General features: G+C 44.4%; 1 protein-coding gene across 4 annotated transcripts in view; it reads left to right on the plus strand.

Moving 5' to 3' along the window:
- Positions 1-21,911, plus strand: part of FN1 (fibronectin 1) — a 71,412-nt gene that overhangs the window by 31,367 nt on the left and 18,134 nt on the right. For 3 of the 4 annotated variants that reach the window (XM_067548701.1, XM_067548703.1, XM_067548704.1), the window contains exons 20-31: positions 2,942-3,208; positions 4,403-4,497; positions 5,087-5,255; positions 5,780-5,866; positions 6,764-6,955; positions 10,407-10,589; positions 11,955-12,044; positions 12,834-13,103; positions 16,701-16,817; positions 17,306-17,470; positions 18,359-18,514; positions 19,744-19,857. In XM_067548701.1, coding sequence (XP_067404802.1) covers positions 2,942-3,208; positions 4,403-4,497; positions 5,087-5,255; positions 5,780-5,866; positions 6,764-6,955; positions 10,407-10,589; positions 11,955-12,044; positions 12,834-13,103; positions 16,701-16,817; positions 17,306-17,470; positions 18,359-18,514; positions 19,744-19,857 — 1,905 coding nt within the window. Of the gene's footprint in view, positions 1-2,941; positions 3,209-4,402; positions 4,498-5,086; positions 5,256-5,779; positions 5,867-6,763; positions 6,956-9,054; positions 9,328-10,406; positions 10,590-11,954; positions 12,045-12,833; positions 13,104-16,700; positions 16,818-17,305; positions 17,471-18,358; positions 18,515-19,743; positions 19,858-21,911 lie in introns of all 4 variants that reach the window. The other variant, XM_067548702.1, reaches the window with a different exon arrangement.

The following is a 21,911-nucleotide window of genomic DNA, read 5'->3' on the forward strand; positions in this document are numbered from 1 at the left end:
CACCCCCAGTAAGCAAAATGATAGGGCTGAGAATTCAGCTGGTCCACCAATGATCTCCTTAGAAGATGTATTCTCTTCCAGTGTTTTCGAATAGGGGTTTAAATCTCATTGCATTTAGAAACAATTTAATTTGGCTGGAGTTTGCCTTTTTTTTTTAGTTGATTGAGAATGAACGTGCCCTTCTGGCTCTTTCCTGGTAAGGGTCTGAGGCTGTGACTTTTCAAAGGCACCTAAGAGTGCATTTCAATGGGATTTGGGAGCCTAACTTGCTTAGACTGCCTTTTGTAAATCCCAGTCTAAATGCTAATTGCTGACTTCCATTGACTGCCATAGGAGCTGTGTGTACGCCTGTAAGAACAGGAATTGGCCCATAGTTAAAGTGACAATGCATTCCAATTTTGCCTCCTCAGTCCTGGTTTGTCATAGGACATCCTGGTACTCCTTTCAAGATGCCTCATCAATCGAAACGGTGGGGATACAAAATATTTTATCAAAACCTCCGGCTACCCTGCTATAAGGTTTTTTTTACAGCTCTGTTTCACTGTCGTCACGTAGAGCTTTAGTCAAAGCCCATTGACGTCTGTGGAAGTTTCTGCACTGTTTTAAATGAATTTTGGATCAGGCCCTTAGCGACTGTATGTTTCCTACTAATCACTGTTCGAGGTCAAAGCCTCTCATAACTTTGTCAATGATGACAGTACAGCATCAGACTGATGCAGTGTCCCAGTCAGTTCAGTGCAAAACCTCTCCTCTGGCTGCTTGTGGTGAGGAGACAGGGACTTCCTGGCAGTCCCGCTATCCCTCACTTCCCACAACCATAGAGATGCCGGATGCAAGGGACAGAGGGATGCAAAGGAAAGAGGCAAAGCTCAGCATCTCTTTGATTTCCCCATGTGTAAAATGGATAGAATGGTACTGACCTCCTTTATAAAGTCCTTTGAGGCCTACTAATGACAAGTGCTGTGTAACAGCTGGGCATGGCTGCTGTTTGATCCACTCCTTGAAGGGTTTTCCTGACCCCAGTGAAGCAGATCAAAGAAAGCCAGAATGTGGCTCATGTGAGTATTTCACAAACCTAAAAGCGTGGCCACAAAAGTTTCCCAGTTTTTGGTTCAAGGCCAGGCTTTCAAAAGTGTTCAACTCTCATTGATCACATATTTTGAACAGTTGTCCTCACTATTGAAAGTCTGGTGCAGAGTGTATAAAAGAGGAGCAAAAGACATTTTGATCTTTCATTTCCTCAGAATCAATCAGTTCAGCTGCCTGGACATTCCAAAAGCATCTACACAACGTAGGAGCGCAAGTCCCATTGAAAACGCTTTTTGAAAATCCCACCTTGAATTCCCATCACTGTTTACAAAAAAACCCCAAAAAACCTCAAGTGGCCAGATTGTTCACAAGAGCTCCGCTCCAATTGAGACCTAAAAGTTCCAGTGTTCTCACCGGGAATTGCTGGGCGCAGAGCACTTCTGAAAATCTGCTCACTTCATTTGGGTGCCTAAATGGAAGCTGAGCTCTTTTGCAAAACTGACCCCAAATGTTTATTTGGAATATAAAGCTGAGCATAGTCATTTGAATTGGTCTGCACAGACCTAATAACAAATCTTTGTTTGGAATTGTTTTCCATTGGTTGTGATCATCCACTTAACTGCTTTGTCTACATCACATTGCTAAAAGTATTCAGATAAATTACGTACTGTGATTGAAAGTTCTGGGAAAAAGAAATCAGCCAGGGTTTCCAAGGAAAAGGCCTCCAGCAAAAGTCTTCCCATAGTGCAAACTTGCTTCTCCTTTTTTCCTTCTGTTAAACAGTGACCTCTAAGTAAATTATGATTGTGTGTGCTTTTTTTAATCTGTTTTGCATGGGTGAAAGAAGTCATAAAAGCCTAATAAGTTGACGGGTCAAATTCTGTACCGATGTAAGAGAGAACCAGATATAGGTCTACATACGAGAAAGAGATACAACACTATCATTTTGTGTGAGGAATAAGCCCAAGTATCAGTAGAGCTACATATCCTCTGAAATTTAAACCACTGGTTCTCAATGTGGGGGTCAATAACAGACTTGAGGAAAGTCACAACTATCCTCCCTTTTCTTATGATCATCCTCCATTTATTTATAGATTGGGGAAGGAGGGTATCCCCCCCCCCCCCCCCCCCCCCCCCCCCACAAAAAATTTGATAAAAATGAAAACACTGAGAATCCAAAAACTGATTTTTTTTGGAGAGGTAGATTCCATTAACAATTTTTTTTTTTCACAAATTTCCATTTAGTCAAAAAAACATTTTCCATTTTAAAAGAAGCAAGCTTAGATGGAAAAATTTTGACGGATGCTAGTTGTGACACAGGATTGTGTCGTGGAAATGTTGAAAACTACTGAACTAAGCAACTTAGGGCCAGATTTTTAACGGTATTCAGATGCCTAATATCCATTGGGTTTTCTTTTTCCCAGGACCTTTTCTGGACCTTAATTCCTGTAAGTGTGTATTTTGTCAGGGGGTAACATCATCTCTGCTGGGTCTGGATCCCACATAGCACCCAAGTATGGACGTAACTTTAAGCACATACTTTGCTATATTTTGTTACATTTGGGCCTTTAAGGATAAAAAGAATGCCAGTGGTGGGTGTCTTTTCTAGGTCAGGTCATATGAAACGTTCCAAAAACCTTGTATAATTCACATAGGAGAGACAAGCATGCGTAGGGTTGTTTTGCAGCAGAGCTCTCAGCTTGACTATATTAGGTTGACATATTTCTCCTCAGAAACGTGGTGGTGCTGTTTCTTTGTTTGCTTGTTGGTTTGTTTGTTTTTTTAAAATTGGTGCATATGTTTTGGTATTTTAAAAAATAAATGACAGCCAAGATTTTTCAAAAGAGAACCTAAAGTGAGGCCGCGACGCCTATGAAAGAACTAGCAATGCATACTTTGTTTTTCCTTCCAGAACTCGATGCCCCTACCAACCTACGGTTTGACAACATTACTGACTCTGCAGTGCTGGTGACCTGGACTCCACCGCGTGCTCCGATCACAGGATACCAACTGACTGCAGGTCCCACAAGAGGAGGTCAACAAAAGCAGTACAACGTGGGGCCATCTGCCACCAAATACACACTAAGGAACCTGCAGCCTGGGTCTGAGTACACCGTTTACCTTGTGGCAGTGAAAGGCAACCAGCAAAGCAGCAGAGAAACTGCGGTCTTCACTACTTGTAAGCATGATTGGTGCAGATTCATTTGCCAGTAACACTGTCTTCTTCAAAAGCATAGACTTGTGCTTGAAACTGCCCATTCTAACTTGTCTTTCAAAATAAGTCCTTAGAGACGATATTTGAGTGGAGCAGCTCAGGAAATGTTTTTTTCCCTTCCATAAGAAATTTAGACAAAAAAAGCCAAAATGTTTAATTTCCATCAGAAATTTTGGATGAAATGTTTCTGCTTTTTGTTAGAAAAACAAACCTCTAAGTGAAAGTTTCTGAAAATTTATCTTGTCAGCAACCCAAACACCAACACATTTCAGGCAAACATCCATTTTCAGTTTCACTCAACATATTTTGGTTATTAGTTGGGTTTTCAAATTTTTCAGCTAAAATTCAGGGGGAAAAGAATCATTGAAAGCTGACATTTCCCATGGAGATTTCCATTGTGATGAAAAAGCCATTTTCCCTCAATAAACATATTCTATGTTTGAGCCTTTCTGGCGTGTTAGCCAGTGGTTGAAGAGAATGAGTAGCGGATGATTATTTACTCATTCGCATAAAACCAAGGGCAGTGATTTTTCTCAAGCTTGAGCATCTGACTTGAAGCAGATCAGATACTTTTATAGTAATAGTGACAAGTATTGTTTAATATCTCATTTTATCCATACTGGACCTCAGCCCCTTATATTTACGCTGGTTGATATGTACTAATTTAAAGGTTTGTTTCTCCCCAAAGATTATAGTGTTAAAATGAGTTTGGTAAGAACCACTACATACTTGTAGAAAGAATAGGTAGATTTGCTATTTAAATAACGATAAAGCTGTGATATAAACCAACAAAAATCAAAAACCCCTCAAAATCAAAAAGGCTGATAACCAGCATCCACATTCATCCCAGGTGTAACATTATTGACTTCAGTAAGGTTAAACCAGAGGTGCACTTGGCCCATAGGACATTGACATCACCTCTCCCCTCGCTCTCCCAACAAACAAACAAACAACAAACCCCTGTTAAACATCACAAATGGTTTGGAGGAATCAAACAAAAGAACCCAGGGCTAACATTTAATGTTGCACTAAGATGGCACAAATACAAGGCTGAAAGTAGATGACAAAAGTCAACGTGTAGGACAGCAGCACTGGCAGATTTCTATAACTTTCTGGATATCACTGAGTTTGAACTCCATTTATCAATTAATTTCACAGTGCAGCCCATGGGCTCAGTCCCTCCCTATAACATGGACGTGACAGAAACTTCTATTGTTGTTACCTGGACACCTGCGCCAAGGATTGGTTTCAAGGTATTTTCCCGTTGAAGCCTTTGGATCTATTTTTCTCTCTGTTGCTTAATTACATTAGCAGTTATCCAGCTAGGACACAGTTAAGAATTAATGGCCCTAGACCATAGGAATCTAATAGTTTGGGGAAAGAAGTGTAGTGACAAATATGGAAGCACTGAGTACCGTGGGGCAGTATCTTGTGTTCTTAACCTGAAGTGACTATTCAGGGGTTAAAATATGCAAAGGAGGTGATCACACACACCTGATCCAAGGGCCACTGAAGTTAATGGGAGTCTTTCACCTGTCTTCTGTGGGCTTTGGATCAGGCCCATATTTGGGACATCACGATGACAGTCACAGAGCACCATGAGGTTGCATCGTCCCATTCTGCTGCAAGATGCTGTGTTCCCTGGGGCATACCTACATACAGGGCTATCCATGCCCTTTGTGTTCCAGCATAGGCAACTTCCCCACAACTATTCAGCTAGTGATTGGCATGAAACACACAGGTCCATGCTGTTGTCACTTAGGAACATGTGTCCAGTATGCTTTATAGGCACTTAGATGGTTCATATGTAAGGCAACCTTCCCACTTCCTTCTTCTCTACAGTTGGGTGTGCGACCAAGTCAAGGTGGAGAAGCCCCACGGGAGGTGATTTCTGAATCTGGTAGCATTGTTATCTCTGGCCTGACTCCTGGAGTGGAATACATCTACAGCATTTCAGTCCTGATGGACGGTCAGGACAGAGACTCACCAATCATCAAAAGAATAATTACACGTACGACATCTCTGACTAACCCTTACTAATCTTTGATGCTTTGATACTAATCTCTGCTTTGCTATGTAGTTGTGTGGGCAAGTGGGAGTGTACTAGTGGAGGACTCAGGAGGGCTGGATTCTATTCACAGCTCTGCCACTGCCTTGGGCAAGTCTTTGTGCCTCTGTTCTTCCCTATATTTAATGAGAATGGGAATGATAACGATAATGACCTTCCTTTATAAAGCACCTTAAGATGTATGGGCCTGATCCAGCTCCCACTGAATTCAAGTGAGAGCCAAAAGAATTAGTAGTGGTATTGCAACTCCCTAGAACAATAGTTTGCATCTCATTTTCTCTCTCCTCAGTCTCAAAGGAGTCTGTTCTCCCTTTGATATACAGATGTTAACATTACTGCATGTGGCAAGTTGGTGGAATAGCTCCAAAAGAAGCTTTTTAAATTTTGTTCATTTTAAAGGTTTGGGTGTTTTGTTTTTTAAATGACTCTTGGGATTATCAAGTGATCATGCATTTGGTTTCTTGTAGCATTATCCCCACCAACTAATCTGCATCTGGAGTCTAACCCTGACACTGGAGTCTTGACCGTCTCCTGGGATAGAAGCACGTCTCCAGGTAATTACATAGCATCAGAAACTGCTCTCCATTGCCACAGTGTAGATCAAGAACAACGCCACTGATTTACTCCTGAATTACACTAGTGTAATGGATAGCCTCGGGCTTGTTATTAACTAGGCACTGAATAAATGTTTAGCTCCTATGTCATTTTTTGATGTATGTTATTTTTGGTTGCATTCAAATATAATCTGATAGAATACGAATATTCCGCATCGCTGTGTGAAAGTAGTCTGCAACAGGAGTCCTGATGCATTACCTTACATGTCAAATGGCGGTATTTCACAGGATGATAGAGATTGCCTTTCAAGTTAGTTAGGAGTGAGGAGACTGCTCTAGTGTTCTCCCTAGTTAACAGAGAGTCTGAAATAAAGAAAGCACAATAAGGCAGGAAGGGAAAATTTGGGGGGTTAATTAATTGTGTGGCATTTTCCAAAGCACCCAACCTTGACCTAACAATTCTCCTACTGACGGAGATGGGAGTATTACCAATGACTTCCCTGGGAATTGTTCGTCCAATGCGAGTGCTTTTGGAAACCCCAAAACCCCTGAGCTGAGATGCGACTTTCCTTATTTCTTGCCTTATTAGAATTTTGGCTTTGGGGAACTCCTGAGAGTGCGTTTTCAAAGTGTTGCAGAGAATAACCATGTGTCTCCTGTTAATACCCATGGGAGCTGCACAGCGAAGCCCCCTTTTGGACACCTCTTTGGAAGTTTATCTCAGTGTGTCAATTCGAAATGGACTGCTCCTGTGTCGCGTGAGCTCTTGCCTGCCCGCATCAGGGTGGTGGGGATCATCTGTTTAATATCTGTATTTTCTCTGAGAGATTGTATTCAAACCTGGTTTGAATAAATCCATCACAGGATTATTTGATTCCTGCAATCTGTGTCTTTCAGGCATCACTGGTTATCGAGTTACCACTGTTCCTACCAGTGGACAGCAAGGATATACCTTGGAGGAAGTAGTCGGTGCCGATCAGAACTCCTGCATCTTTGAAAATCTGAGCCCCGGCTTGGAGTACAACGTCAGTGTTTATTCTGTCAAGGACAACAAGGAAAGCGTCCCCGTCTCCAAAACCATCACGCAAGGTAATGGAAAGATGAGCAGACCTCCCACTGACTTCCTTGGGGGAGGATTTGCAGGCTTACAGTCTAGCTGCAAGGTAGGCACTTGCCCTTCGTGGCAGTGCAGGTGAGTAAGGGGGCAGCTTACACCCCCTTGCACCAGGAACAGGCTAACTGCATTGGCAATCCATCTGCAGGGGAAGAGCTGTCTCTGTGGAAATACATTGCCTCATTTGCACAGGTGGGCTAGGGAATGGGCAGCGCCTTGACTCCACCCCAGCAGATCTGAGCTGGCAAAGAAAGGGAAGTAAGGAAGTAATGTAGTACTGGTAAGAGATAGCGGCAGATTACTTGGTGGGTATTTCACTACGTACTGGGATGTCTTCCTGTAATTCTCCATTACTACCACAGTCGTACAATAAATATCCAAATCCCTGAATGATTAGGTTTCATTTTGCTTTGTTAGGGTTTTGCTTGGTGGTGTTCTTTCTAATCTAGGAAACAATGCCAGCTATTGTGTTTGACAAATGCTTGCTGTTAACCTTGCTTTTAAAATTTCCATGTGTTGCTGTGTTCTCCCATGGATATCTACTGCAGTGGCATTGTATCATTAAAGCAACAACTTTAACTCCTATACCACTCTCTAATTGGGGTGGGGGAAGCATTGTGATAGGCATTCTTTGTGTCTTTCGGTGCTCTTTAAAGATGATATGGTAAATGCATTCCATGAGGACAAATGGTTATTTTACAGAAAATGGACATTTTGCTGCACTTATTCTGTAAAATACTTGTTTTTCATAACAGAGCATGAAATTGTCGCTCAGTTATTAAACAGCCCAGCCTTTTGCACCATTTCTATCTGATATTTCCTTTTTTCCAGCTAACTCCTAATGACGCTATCACATGAGTAGTAAGCCATAGGTCCTTTCTAACTGAGGGGGAACAGCATCCACAGATCCCATTGACTTCAGGATCATGCCCTTAAAGGCAAAGCAAAATCCCTGATTTCTGTTGGGTCTAACGTTTGGGAAAGAACAGCTTTGCTAAAGTTGTAGTATCCATCGGAATAAATCTCACAGCCTTGTTAGCTATGCAAAAACTACAGGATGCATTTAGAAGGTTATTCAAATGAATCCTAATTCAATGGCTTGGTTTTAAGATGGTAAAGTCTGGTGAAGAAACCAAGTCAGTTTCTCTCAGCCACACTGTTCCCAGCATAACCTTCGTCACATGGTGAAGCTGCGAGTTTCATATGAAAACCCATATCCCAGGAAACTTCATTTTTAACCACTTCCAGTTTTTCTAAGCAAGCTTTATACTACTCCCAAGTCTGGGACTTTTGTTTTAACACCTGGACTGAAGCTGCAGCAGTAAGACTTTAAGAATACTGGGCCAGAACCTCCACTGGTGAAAATCGTAACTCCTTTCAGGTCAATGAAGATACACTGATTTATACCAGCTGCCTTTGTTGACTTAAACAGAGCTACAACAATTTTCACCAGCTCAGGATTGGGTCCACTCCAGCTAGTTCAGCATTCCAAATGGGTCGTGATGACATTATCATCTGAAGAGATGAAGCCAGACATAGTATTCGGACTATTATTTTTTTAAAAAGCCAAAAATTCTAGTGGGTCCATTATCAATAATCCAGTTTTCCTTTGCTTAAAGATGAACAGGCAAGAGAACTTTTTTTAAAAAATGCTTAAATTGGGTAGGTTTCTGTAAGAGAATCATTTGAAAAAACACGTCAGGGTCCAATTGTCTCCTTACAGTAATTTCAATGGGCGTTAAGGGCATAGCTTGCTTAGGCTTTTGAAAGTCCCACCAGGCAGCAGATCTTCAAAGGTGCTTGGGCACCTAACTCCTCCTGAAATCCTACACTCCTGTCTGCTTCTTTTCCTTTGTCAATCTGGCCCTCTGTGTGTTGAAAGGTGCAATTTTGTGTGAGTCAGGGTGGCACCATTGGGCCCTCAGCTGGAAAATATTGCACATCACCGTCATCGCTTTACCGTTTCCTCACTGTTAAGACATGTAACCTGATGACCGCTGCTTTATTTCCCTCACCCCTCCTCTTTTTTTTTTTGCCTCTGTGTGTCTTTGCCGTTCCCCTTTGCACTCAGTAGAGGTGCCCCAGCTCACTGACCTAAGCTTTGTTGACATAACTGATACCAGCATCGGCCTGAGGTGGACCCCGCTAAATGCCTCTACCATTATCGGTTACCGCATCACAGTAGTAACGGCAGGAGAAAGTGTCCCTATTTTTGAAGATTTTGTGGACTCCTCAGTAGGATACTACACAGTCACAGGCCTGGAGCCGGGCATTGATTACGAGATCAGCCTAATCACGCTCATTAATGGCGGAGAGAGTGCCCCTACCACTCTGACACAGCAAACGGGTGAATTTTGAAAACTTCCATCTTTTGTCACCTGGATAGTGTTTCGTGCTGTCACTAGCTGCTGGGATGACTAGGGCTTTCTCTGAGAAGAATTGAGCCACTCACTGTGATGGGAGAAGGGGAGGACAAGGGCCAAATTGTGTTTTAATCTTGGATGGGAAAGGCTCTGCCATTTGCATTTTTTAGCCCTGTGCATGAACTGCATTTTAATAGTGCAGATAACTGCAAAGTCAGGGTCTTATTCATGTCGGCTTTTCAGATTTTCAGGTTACTCTGTTAAGCTTGGGTTATATGATCCCCAAATTATTAGATCCTGAATCACAGTCCCAAAAGTGAAATGGGATCTCCAAAGGGTGTATATGATTCTGGAGATACTCTTTGGTTTAGCCCCGATTCTCTCACTGGTCAAGCCATTTGAGCTATTAGTGTTTTTTTGGTGGTGGCCCAACTCTTCAAACCTTGTCTTAAAAGATGGACAAGAAACATTGCTTCCTGAGCACACGCTAGTGACAGGCATGTCACACTGCTGAGGGTCTCTGTAGTGCATGGGTAGAAGATGAGCTGAGGACTAGTTTTTGCATGACACCCTGTCACGTATGAATGAACTGCTGAGGTTCTAAACCCTTAAACACACAAGCAGACGTAGAGGTGAAGGGACTTAATGGATATACCTTCTCCTCCCCTATGTGTGCATGTGCAATTTTGGATTAAATGACTTTTTCATCTGTAAACTGCTGTCTGGCAACTTAAGCCTCTTTTGGCCTCGTCTCTATGATACAAGATCCGGCTGCAAGGCCGATATTAGAGAAATCTGCTACGTTGTTTTCAAATTAGCTCAACAGAATACATTTAAATATCAGCGATTGCCAAGAGGTTAAAGGAGCCTGACAGTAGCCTGAAGTGTTTTTACCTGTAGTGGAACCAAATGTAGCTTAGGAGTATGTTTGCATGGGTCTGAAACGGTAGCCTCTTCGTTGCATGAGATACACTGTGGATTCCCTGAACCGCCATCTCGGAAAACTCTTACCTTCCAGAAAATGTTAAAAAAAAAAAAAATTCCCAATATTCTTTCCCTGTAGCTGTTCCTGCTCCAACTGATCTGCGCTTCACCAACGTGGGCCCAGATGCTATGCGTGTGACCTGGTCTCCTCCAGCATCCATCGAACTGACCAGTTTCCTGGTGCGTTATTCACCTGTGAAGAAAGAGGAAGATGTTGCTGAGTTGTCCATTTCACCCTCCGACAGCATGGTGGTTTTAACAAGTAAGAGGTTACCTGCCTAGGTCAGCTGAATGTAAGAGACTTCTCGACCGCAGCAGTTCTCAAGCTGAATTCCACTGATTGCTGGTGGGTCTGTGGAGTACTTGCTGGTCTATAGATCAATGTGCTGGCTGTGGTCACATGGTATTAGCTCCCCCCCAGCTTCTAGCAGCTAAATTACATTAAAAATAGATACAAAATACATAAAGTACTTTCTTAATATTACTCTCCTATGTATTAATGGGTATAGCTGCCACATGGACATTGAGCAGTCATGAATTGGGGAGACGTGGTTCTCATGACTGTGAATTCAAGGTGAGTTGGTCCATGAAATAATCTCCATGCTGATGTGGTCCATCCTCTGAACACATTGAGACCCCCAGCTCTGCAGTGAGTTTCTTGTTGGAGACCCAGCATAAGAGGACGGAAAAGCAAGAAATTGATTAGAATAAGTATGATGGACCAAATTCTCTGCTGGTGTTAGTTGGTGTAGCTTTGTTGACTTCAGTAGAGTTATGCTAATTTACACCTGCTAGGGATTTAGTCCATTGTTTTAACAAAGTTAAAGTCAAACCGCATAAAAGATTTCCTGCTAAGCCAAGGATGATGATTCATCATATTGTGGGGCAATTGAGCCTGGTTAGGTATTAAGAGTAAGTACATATTGCCTACTTTGTTTGACAAAAAGTCAATGATTTGCAGTGCATGGGTCTAGATGAAGACACAAAGGATCAAAATAAGCAAACAGTCATTGCCCCTTTGAGTCTTTAGATTTTGGAAAGCAAAACAAATGCTTTATCTGAAATGTTAACAGTACAATGCAACTAATCTGTTGCATTTCTTACACGCATGTAACTAATTTGCTTGTCTTGATACAAAAGTTGTGTTGTTGGAGGGATTTTCCCTAGAAACTGGACAAGTTGGTTGAGTGAGAGACAGTAGCTGCTTTAAAAATAAAGGACCACATTCTTAGCTGGTGTAAATCAGAATCACTTCACTGAAAGTCAATGGTGCTACAACAGTTTACATCAGGTGAGGATCTGGCCCGATGAATCTCAAATGCTTAGAGCTGGAAGGCCTGTATGGAAAACTAATCAGTGCTGACAATGATGCCCTTGCAAAAAAATAATAATAAAAAAGAAACCACCACCACTTGTTGCAGGATAAAACTTCCAATCAAGCAGAAGACCATTCCCACAGCAGAGAATGCTGAAGCTTCAAATGTCTAACTGTGCATTAGGCTCATGTTTTGCAAAATTTGGTTGTTCCACCTAATGAGCTGTATTGGTTAAAATTGCTGAGGTTTTTCAATTGCTCCTAGAGTTTGACAACTGTGAGCATCTAAATTGGTGTGATTTAATCCTTCAGATCTCCTGCCTGGCACTGAATATCTGGTGAGCATCTATAGTGTCTACGAGCAGCATGAGAGCACCCCTCTGACTGGAGTGCAGAAAACAGGTATGTGGAAACCAGCTTGGAAAACTTCTGTTTGCTGCTATCCTTTCCGTTAACTGCCCACTAATAGGACAACTCTAATCAGTGAGGGGATGTAGGGCATAAAAGCCTCTAAGATGTGTATCTCCTTGATGTGTATTTTCATACTGTTGGAGAGTTGCACAAAAGAATTTAAAGGAGTGATGCAGAGACATAGCTTGGGAAGTGCCAAGCCAATGCCAATGCCCCAATGCCCAAAGCGGTCAACGGCCCGGATCTTCAGTTGGTTTTAAATGGTGTATAATTGACTCAATGGGTCTATGCTAATTTACATCCACTGAGGATTTGGCCCAATAAAAGAAAAGCGTTCAGTTCCCCTAAGCGGTGTCCAGACATGTTGGGATCAGACCCCTCCACTGTACTTTTACAACCAAGTACCAGAAATATTCTGATGCTCTTGCATTTTAGCTTTTTCTATTCTCTGAAACAAGAGCTGGGTGTTCTGTTTGGGCGACCATTTAAAACCACCAACTACCTCAAAGTTCAGAGGACTCCAAATGTGGCCCAAACGCGCGATGAGATTCCATTTGGCAATTACATTCCTCTGGTTTATTTTCTTACACCACTGTATAATCTGGATAATTCTATATTTATAGATTCAGTGTTGGACAAAGTTTGGTGGGAGTGCAAGCAGGATTCTGAAATTACATGGGGGCTGAAGGGAAGGAGGGAAATCCCTTCAAAATAAATGTATCCATTATTCAAATAAGCTAAACTTCCCTTTTCTTGGGGATCTTCCCCCACTCCCTTCAGGTCTTGATTCTCCAACTGGCATTGACTTTTCGGATATAACTGCCAACTCTTTCACTGTGCACTGGATTGCTCCTCGTGCCGCCATCACCGGCTACAAAATTCGTCACCATCTTGAGCACAGTGGAGGCAGACCCAAGGAAGACCGTATCCCACCTTCTCGGAATTCCATCACTCTCACTAACCTGGCTCCGGGGTCTGAGTACGTGGTCAGTATTATTGCTCTCAACGGCAGGGAGGAGAGCTTGCCCTTGGTTGGCCAGCAAACTACAGGTAAGTTTGAAAACAAGCCAGACAAAACGTACATTGAAATTCTTCTGCCCCGATGCCAACAAGTTGTTGTCAAACTGAATCCTCTCTGCTGGCTGGTGAGGTAGTTGTAGGCTGTTGTTTGATGTTTGTCTTTCGAGTTCAAAGATGACCATGACGTCACTGGTTAGTTTCATTTCTGTGAATATGTGAGTGGCTGATCAGACCAATTTCGGCTTTGAACCATCTGTGGCACACTGAACAAGAGCTGCGGCTATGGGTTACTTGGTTAACAGCGGACATGCTGCTATTGTGAGATTTACACTGCTAGCACTTCTGCTCTGCCTCAGTAGTTCTCCTCCACTCCTAGACTGTAGCTCCAGAATGGATGAGGCTTTGCCAGGTGGAAACGATTGTGAGCAAGATCTTCCCAAAATTCTGGGTCAATGTTGATACACTCCAAGGGTAACTTGAGAGAGTCCTTGAAACGTTTCTTTTGGCCTCCCTGAGAGCCCTTTCCCTCCATTAGTTTACCGGAAAATATCTTCTTTGGCAGTCAATCATCTGACATTCTGGTGACATGGCCTGCCCATCTCATCTGTGATCTCATCAACAGAATATGACTGCTTGGAATGCCTGCTCGCAGGAGAACCTCAGTGTCTGGAATCTTGTCTTGCCATTTTCTCTTCATCAGTTTCCTCAGACAGCCCAAGTGAAAGTGATTCATCTTCATAGTATGGTGTGTGTCCAGTGTCCAAGTTTCCCATGCATACATCAGAGCTGGCAACACAATGGCTTTGTAGACCTTCAGTTTTGTTTGTTGGCTAATGCTTTTATGCTACTACACATTTGCACGTAGTCTGCCAAAGGTCACACTTGTTTTGGCAATTCTGGCATTGGTTTCTTCTTTGATGTGAACTGCACGTGACAGTGTACTGCCAAGGTAGGTTTGGCTGTTCACTGTGATAGTAGGCTCTATGTATTGCTTTCCTGGTGCAGGTTGGTATGTCACTTCTGTCTGGATTATGTTAATTGTGAGACCAAAGTTGTCACAAGCTGAAAAGAAATAATCCATTCTCAGCTGCATGTCAGACTCAGATTTGGCATTTAGGGAACAGTCATCAGCAAACAAAAGATCACAAACCATCACTTCCTATACCTTGTCTTCGCCTGTAATCTCCTCAAATTGAAGAGCTTGCCATCAGTCCAGTATCTGATGCTTATCCCGGTGTCACAGTTACGAAAGGCATCTGTAAGCACAGCAGAGAACATCATACTGAAGAGGGCTGAGGCCAACACACAGCCCTGCTTGACTCCTTTGGTGATTGGAAATTATTCAGATGACTCACCGTCATCCCATAACACAAGCAAGCATACCATCATGGAATTAGCAAACCACTGCAATGAATTTCTTCAGGCAACCGAATTTTGCCATGATCTTCCAAAGGCACTTCTGACTGACTGTAACAAATGCTTTTGTCAGGTTATGAAAGTCATATACAGGTTGGAGTCCTGTTCCTGGCATTTCTCCTGAAGTTGACAAGCTGCAAACATCATGTCTGTGGTTCCACGACCTTTCCTGAAGCCACACTGACTCTCGGAGAGGAGCCTTTGTTCAATGGATTGCATGAGGCAATTCAGCAGAATTCTGGTGAGAATTTTGCCAGCTATTGACAATGAGATGCCCCGATAGTTGTTTCAGGATTGTCTGTTTCCTTTCCGCTTGTACAAGTGGATGATGGATGCATCCTTGTACTCCTGGGGTATAGTTCCTTTAGTCCACATTGACTAGAAAAATTCAGTCCGTTTCAGTCTTATACAAGCTTCATGCCTTGTAGATGCTGGTCAATCGCTTTTGCAGTTTCAGTCAGTGTTGGGGGATCAGCCAGAGATATTGTTGATATCAATCTAGGCAGTCAATCAATTGCCTCCTCACTAATAGATTATTGTTGATTGAGGGTGTAGTTAAAGTGTCCTGCCCACCTTTGCTGTATCTTTTCTTTGTCAGTGAGCAGTGTGATGCCATTGGCACTCAGTACTGGAGATGTTCTTGATGACGGTGGCCCGTAGATTGTTCTCAGAGCATCAGAGAAGTTCCTTGTGTCATTCTTGTTTGCATAGGAATGAATCTTATCTGCCTTGCTGCTCAGGCATGAGTTTTGCATCTCTCTAAGTTTGTGTTGGACAGTCCTCTTGATGTTGTTGAAGGCTGCCTTCTTAGAGGTTGAAGTGCGGTCTCCTCAATAGGCCTGGTGGAGCTGCTGTTTCTCAGTCTGTAGTCTCCCTCTGTCGGTATTGTTTTCATAAAACCAATCTTGATGTTTACGTATGATGGAACTGAGGGTGTTGGATGCAGCAGCCAAGTACACAGTCTCTAAAGGAGGCCCAATTATTAGAGTTTACATCAATTATTACAAGTTGGTTGATCAGTACTTCAACAAAAGCCTATTTCACATTCTCCTGTTCAATTTGAATACATTAAGTTTTCTGGGTGCTTTTTTACCTTGTGGTCATCTACTAGCATTATCTGGATATTCAGTTGGGAGGCTATAAGTCTGTGATCAGTCCAGCATTCCGCACTTCATGGCTTTTGTCACTCTAACATCCTGTCTGTCTCTTCCCCTGATGATGACTTAGGCCTGGTCTACACTGCCGCCGGCAGTTAACAGGAGATACACAAGCTACATAACGTAGCTTGCTTATCTCCCACTGAGGTACTTAGGCTGACATACTGCGGCGTCTACATGGTGCTGCATCGATGGGAGACGCCCTCCCATCGACATAGCTTTACTCCTTTCGGGGAGTCGACTGGAGAGCCCATCTCCATCGATTGAGTGGGTCTACACGACCCGCTCAATCGATCCTGCTGCATCGATTGCTGTAGAGCCCACTGTGTAGACAAGCCCTTAGTCAATGAGAGGCCAGTGCTTAGTGCATGGATGCATGCAAGATTTCTTGTTATGGCTGGTGAGTAATTGAACTACTGATAACAGAGCAGACAGTTGGCTAGAGGAGAAAGGGCTTGATTCAAAGGCCACTGAGTTCAAAGGACAGACTCCCACTGATTCCCATGAGTTTAGGATCAGGGCCAAAGCATAGAAAACCTAGCTGCTAAGGAGACAAAGTATCTTATCATACAAAGGAGTTTCTGAAGAGGCTAAGTGTTAATTCAGATAGGTTGGGCTAATGTCTAATTCTTTTGTTTTAAATGACCTGGGGGTGGGCTTGCCCCAGAGGAATATGCTACCAGCACTGGTGGATCCATGAGGATTGAGGCCTTGCTTCTTGCCCTCCAATGTGAGACTTCAAAGCCCTCCCAGCAAGGCGAGTAGCCTTCAGAAATGAGTTTTCTGGGCAATTTCCCTCTCCCCTAGGTTTTTCCGCAGGAGGAAAACATTTAGGGCTTGATCTAATGGCCACATAAGTTGATAGAAATCTTTCCATAGCCATTGGATTCAGGATCTCAGCCAGATATGTCACCTAGAGACCTGATGGCAAACTGTGGGCTATTGGAAAGATTTGTTAGTAGCAACAGCTTACAGTGTAAGTGGGGAAAATATGAGCCTGGGGGGGTGTTAAATATTTTTTCTTTTTCTTTTTTAACCCTGACCTCTTTTCTAGTTTCCGACGTTCCAAGGGATCTGGAAGTTACTGCCACTAGCCCCACCAGCCTGGTGATTTCCTGGGATGCTCCTGCAGTTACAGTTAGATACTATAGGATAACTTATGGTGAAACAGGTAAGTGTGTTCAGATATTACCACTTATACAAGAGCTCCCCATTGTCACCATGTGTGATGCTTTAAGCTTAGACCGTTTAAAAACCTGCAGCAGATAGTGAAGGCAAGTGTCACTGTAACATGCAATATGCTCTCAGAACTCAATCGAAGGCAGTGCTTTGATGGATACCCGTTTAGATAAGATGACCAATAAATAAATGTAACAACTGACCTTTAAACGGTGGGGGGAATAATCTTCACTTAGCCCATCCAGAAACTCCATTCATTTCAGGGGGGGGGGGGCGGGTTCCATGGGCCTCTCATTTGCCCCTCGGTTTGGCATGAAAAAGGCTTTTCCAACTCATTGGTTGACCCAAATCCCATTGAAATCAATGGGAGACTTTCATGGACTTCAGTTCTGTAGGTTTTGGACCATCCTTTGTTTTTTGTTTAAAACGTGAGTAACAGCAGCATTTTCATTAGATTTGCTTTCTTGCCTGCCCTCCCAGGTGGCAATAGCCCGGTCCAGGAGTTTACCGTGCCTGGCACCGTATCCACTGCCACTATCAACGACCTTAAGCCCGGAGCAGACTATACCATCACAGTGTACTCAGTGACAGGCCGTGGAGACAGCCCTGCCAGCAGCAAGCCGGTCACGGTCACATACAAAACAGGTAAGGCCCATGGACGATGCTACTCGCTTTTGGTTTAATTGTCCATGGTTTCAGCTGGGAATAATGGGCCCCTTGGCTTTGGTGGAGTCATGCGCCAGATGGATTTGGCCCCACGTGGTGTTAATGTTACAAAATGGGATGGCAGCTTTTGGGGAGGGGAGTTTAGAATAAGACTAAACAAATTTACTGGAGCTATGGATCTGTTGTTTTGGGGGAGCCACTTAACATCCATCTTGGAGTGAGCAAGCCAAGTGAAGATTGGCTCCTCGGACATGAGGTGTCAAACCACTTGTGCTGTTTGATGTAGGATGACTATTCTGGCGGTATCTTATCTTGGACATTTCTAATGCACTGTAGCATTTAGCTACTCTCTGACCCTAAGAGGAATTACCCTGAATGAGCTCTCTGAGGCAGAGACTGTCTTCTTGTTAGTTGTTTGTATAGGGCTTGATCCAACTCCCATTGAAACCAGTGGAAAATCACTTTAATGGCCCTCTTGCACTGCCCTGAATGGGTGTGGGATGTAGTGAAGTAAGCATTATGGACCTGATATGTGATTCTTGATTGGAACCCCTAGTTAGAGTGTAAAGTGTTTGGAGCAGGGACTGTCACCTACTCTGCCTATATGGTGCCTAGTACAATGGGTCCCATTCATACCTGGCCCTTATGTACCACTGTAATAAACACGATCAATCATAATAAGTGCCATCGTGGTACAAATAACAAGTCAGAGCATGATGGGTTTTCCATTAAAAACAATAACCGTCTAAAAGAGGAACAGCAGAATAAGTTGTTGTCGGGAGGTCACAGGGGACCCTACACACATGGGATATGGTGAGGGTCTTCCTGCATTGCAGATGTTCACAGGGATTTTTTTTCGATGTCCAGAGATTGACACACCATCCCAGATGCAAGTGACCGATGTTCAGGATAACAGTATCAGTGTCAGATGGCTGCCTTCGACTTCCCCAGTGACAGGTTACCGAGTGACAAGCGTCCCCAAGGATGGCCATGGGCCCACAAAAATTAAAACAGTCCCTGCAGGTGAGTTTACATCATCCATAGGCATCTCTCCCCAGGTGTCTGGAGTCCATCAACACCACTTCTTAAAACCCCTAAAGGAGTCACTTGAGAGTGCCTGGGGCAGATTTCACGCTACAGGCCTGAGCATGTTTGTCTTAAGGGCTCTTCTGGTTTAGGTTACTTTGGATTTTGCCCTCTGGCACATTTCAGTGTGTTTTACTAGCAGCACTGAGATTAGCTCTCAAGGCTATCCGTTGCTGCAGTCAGGTTAATGTTCAATCCTATTCCAAAAAGCGGTGCAGATCTGGCTGTGTTTGTTTTGTTTCTGTAATGTTGAGAACCTGATTACAGGGGTCCAGGCCTCCAGGTGGGTATGAATTCCAGTGACACTGAAGGGCTCTTTGCACTGTCAGAGCAGGGTGAAGGAGCCGTCGTGTAAATGAATCAGACGACTTGGCACAGCCAATCTAGTCTGTCTCTACTGACGTAGGGCTTCACAGGGGGTCTTAGCCTACAGGTTGGTATCCTCGCTGAGTACTGCAGCAAGGCAAATTCACCACAGTTTGGTCAAGCTTAAAAAAGCATAAGGCTCCCAAATCAAAGTGCGCAGCCAAAATTCCCCATGGGATGAAATGTGTAGCTGCTCGGCTGTGTTACCAGCCCAAGCTCTGCAGTGAGCTCTGCCCGGGGTTTCATGCAAGCAGTTAGGCCAGGAAGCTGGAAAAGGCTGGAAAGGTGGGAGAGCCATAGAAAACCTGCCCCAGCTCTGTGGCTTCTCAACCAGACACCCATAGCAGCTGCAGAGCTCCTGCTGGGCTCAGCCCCCTCCAGCAAAGGCAATAGATATGCCACGCAGTCCCTCTGCCCTCTCCAGTAGGATTCCCAGACAGAGCGACATTGGTCAGTCCCTGATTTTTACCTAGACAATGAGTAATATGGGGCACGTGAGTCCTACAGTGAAATAGCTTTGGTTCCTTTTCCTGGCCCCTCTTGCTTTCCCCAAGCAACACACCCAGACTTTCTGTGGCGATGGGCAGGAGACAATCTGTGTAGCCACTTTTACCTTCACCTGGCCACCACGCACAGCTTTGACTACGACTTTGCTCCCCTCTGTGCCACATGGCACCTAGGAACGAAGGGACTGATTTCAATGGGTGTTTGGCACCTCGGTACCTTTGAAGATCTCGGTTGAAGACACAAAATCCTCTCTCTCTGTTCCAAATAATCCCGGTCTCGTCTTTTCCTTGCAGATCAAACCCAAACGACCATCGAGGACCTGCAGCCCACAGTCGAGTATGTGGTTAGCGTCTATGCTCAGGGTCAAAATGGAGAGAGCCTCCCTCTGGTTGAGACCGCCGTGACCAGTATGTATTTAATTTCACAAAAACAAACCAAGCAACCACCAAAACCATCTCTAGTGTCTTCGGATAGGTGAATCCACTGCGCACCCTTTACTGTGGGCACTCCACAGACAGCTAGGTGCCAGAGAAGAACATGCGTCCTTCTCCCTGAGAAGTACCTAGCCACATAGGTGCCCACTCTGGAGGTAATCAGGGGCTCAGCTGTTGGTGGCTGCTGATCAGCTGTTTCGCGCAGGTGGCCACAGATCAGCTGTTTTGCCAGATCAGCTGATTAACCTGTGCCTCCCAGCTCTGGCTGAGTCTGACCCAGCCTTGGGGCCGCTGCGCTGGCAGTTGGTCCAGCCAGGGGCACTGGAACGGGCTCCCCTCCCTTCCCCCCCACTTTGTAACAAAAAAAAAATGCCTTAGAGTTAGGGGTGGGCGGGGAGTGCCAGGCGTCATCAGCACGCAGTGCCAGCCCCTGCTCAGCTGGGCGGGTGGAGGGAAGATGCGGCACCCCATCAGAAGCCACGTTGGGTGGGTGTGGGGGAAGCTCTGGCAGAAGATGTGGGGCAGAAGCCCCAAGCTTGGGCACCTCAACTGCCAGAAGCAGCAGCAGGGTGGAAGCTCCAAGCTGATCTCTCATCCGTCCCTGCCCCCTGCCTTCCCCTTTGCCCCATGGAGCTAGATCTCACTCTCAGGCTGTGGAGAAATTCAGTCCAAATCTACCTACCTTGGTACCTTCATTGCCCCCTTCACCACGCAGCCATGAATGGATATCACCTGGGAGGCAGGGATGTATTAGCCCCATATGGCAGTTGGGATCTAGGGCACACAGAGGTCAAGTGACTTTCCTGGTGCTAAGCATGGAGTCTATGGCAGAGCAGAAAATCAAACCCTGAATCCCAGGCTTGTGCCTTAACTGCTAGGCAACCCTTCCTACCCCAAGGAAAATAGCTTCCCCCAAAACTGACAGAGTCCCCCCCTCCCCAAACACACACACCTCGCCCTTAAGGGAGGAAGGGGCAGAAAAGCATGAGCAACAGGTAGGAGGCACTCCGAAGAGGGGATCTAGGGGGAGAGGGCAGAGTAGGGGCAGGAAGAGGTGGAGTGGGGGTAAGACCTTAGAGGAGGTAGTGGAGCCAGGGTGGGGCACCCAGGGCAAAACCAAAAGTCCACACCTATGCCTCGCTGGATCAGCTGCCAAAATATGCCATTTCCCACCATGCTGTGCTTTTATTTTCTTTCACTAAAAATGGCCTAAGCAAAATCGTTTTTCCTTGTTTATTTGCCTTTAGCGAATCTTTTAAAATGTTTTGCGCAGACCTCATTTCTAGAGCTGGAGTGCAAAGGTGGTTTCACCCCTTGCTGTCAGAGGGCTAGATTTTGACTTGTAGTGTTTGCCTGAGCAAGGGAATAAGAACTTGCTTTACACCCTTATGTGGGCTACCAGACCTGGGACCATGCCTGCAAAAGTAAGCAGGGCTTACACCCTTGATTATTCACTCCCGAGAGCAGCTGGGTGGGGAATGGGCAGAGTCTTGGCCCATCCTTTCATGTGCAGGCCTGCTGGTATAGGACAGTGGCGGAGTACTACTCGGGGAGCAAGGAGAAAGCAGGGAAGAACCTGTCACTTAGAGGGGTGTTTTTAATGCACTGTCTCTCCCAAAGATACTTCTGGGACATCATGCTCAGACCTATCTATAAAGCCGCAATCTAACCCAAATAATTATAAAACTCCAGTAAGCAGAACAGGAACTTTCTTCAACTGTTCATTGGAGTATTGCACAAGCTGTATCAGTCTTAAGCCAAAAGTTTCCTATAAAATCACCTTTGCTAATCTTCAAGCATAGAAAATGCAGGTCTATAGGGCTAACATCTCATTGCAAAAAAATGACTCTGTGAATCGTTATGAAGATTAATTCAAGATCTTATGATTACAGGCCAGATCCACAGCAGGTGCAAATGGGTATAGCTCCACAGAGGTCTGGCTAGTCATCACCGGAGCTGCACTTATTTACCCTGGCTCAGGATCTTGTGCTCAAGTCTAATTTTATGAGAAGATGACCATGAGCGGC

This window comes from Emydura macquarii, unplaced genomic scaffold (genome assembly GCF_026122565.2).
Source record: "Emydura macquarii macquarii isolate MOO-44397 ecotype Brisbane River unplaced genomic scaffold, CSIRO-AGI_Emac_v2 contig_1253, whole genome shotgun sequence".
In the NCBI taxonomy this organism is placed as follows: Eukaryota; Metazoa; Chordata; order Testudines; family Chelidae; genus Emydura; species Emydura macquarii.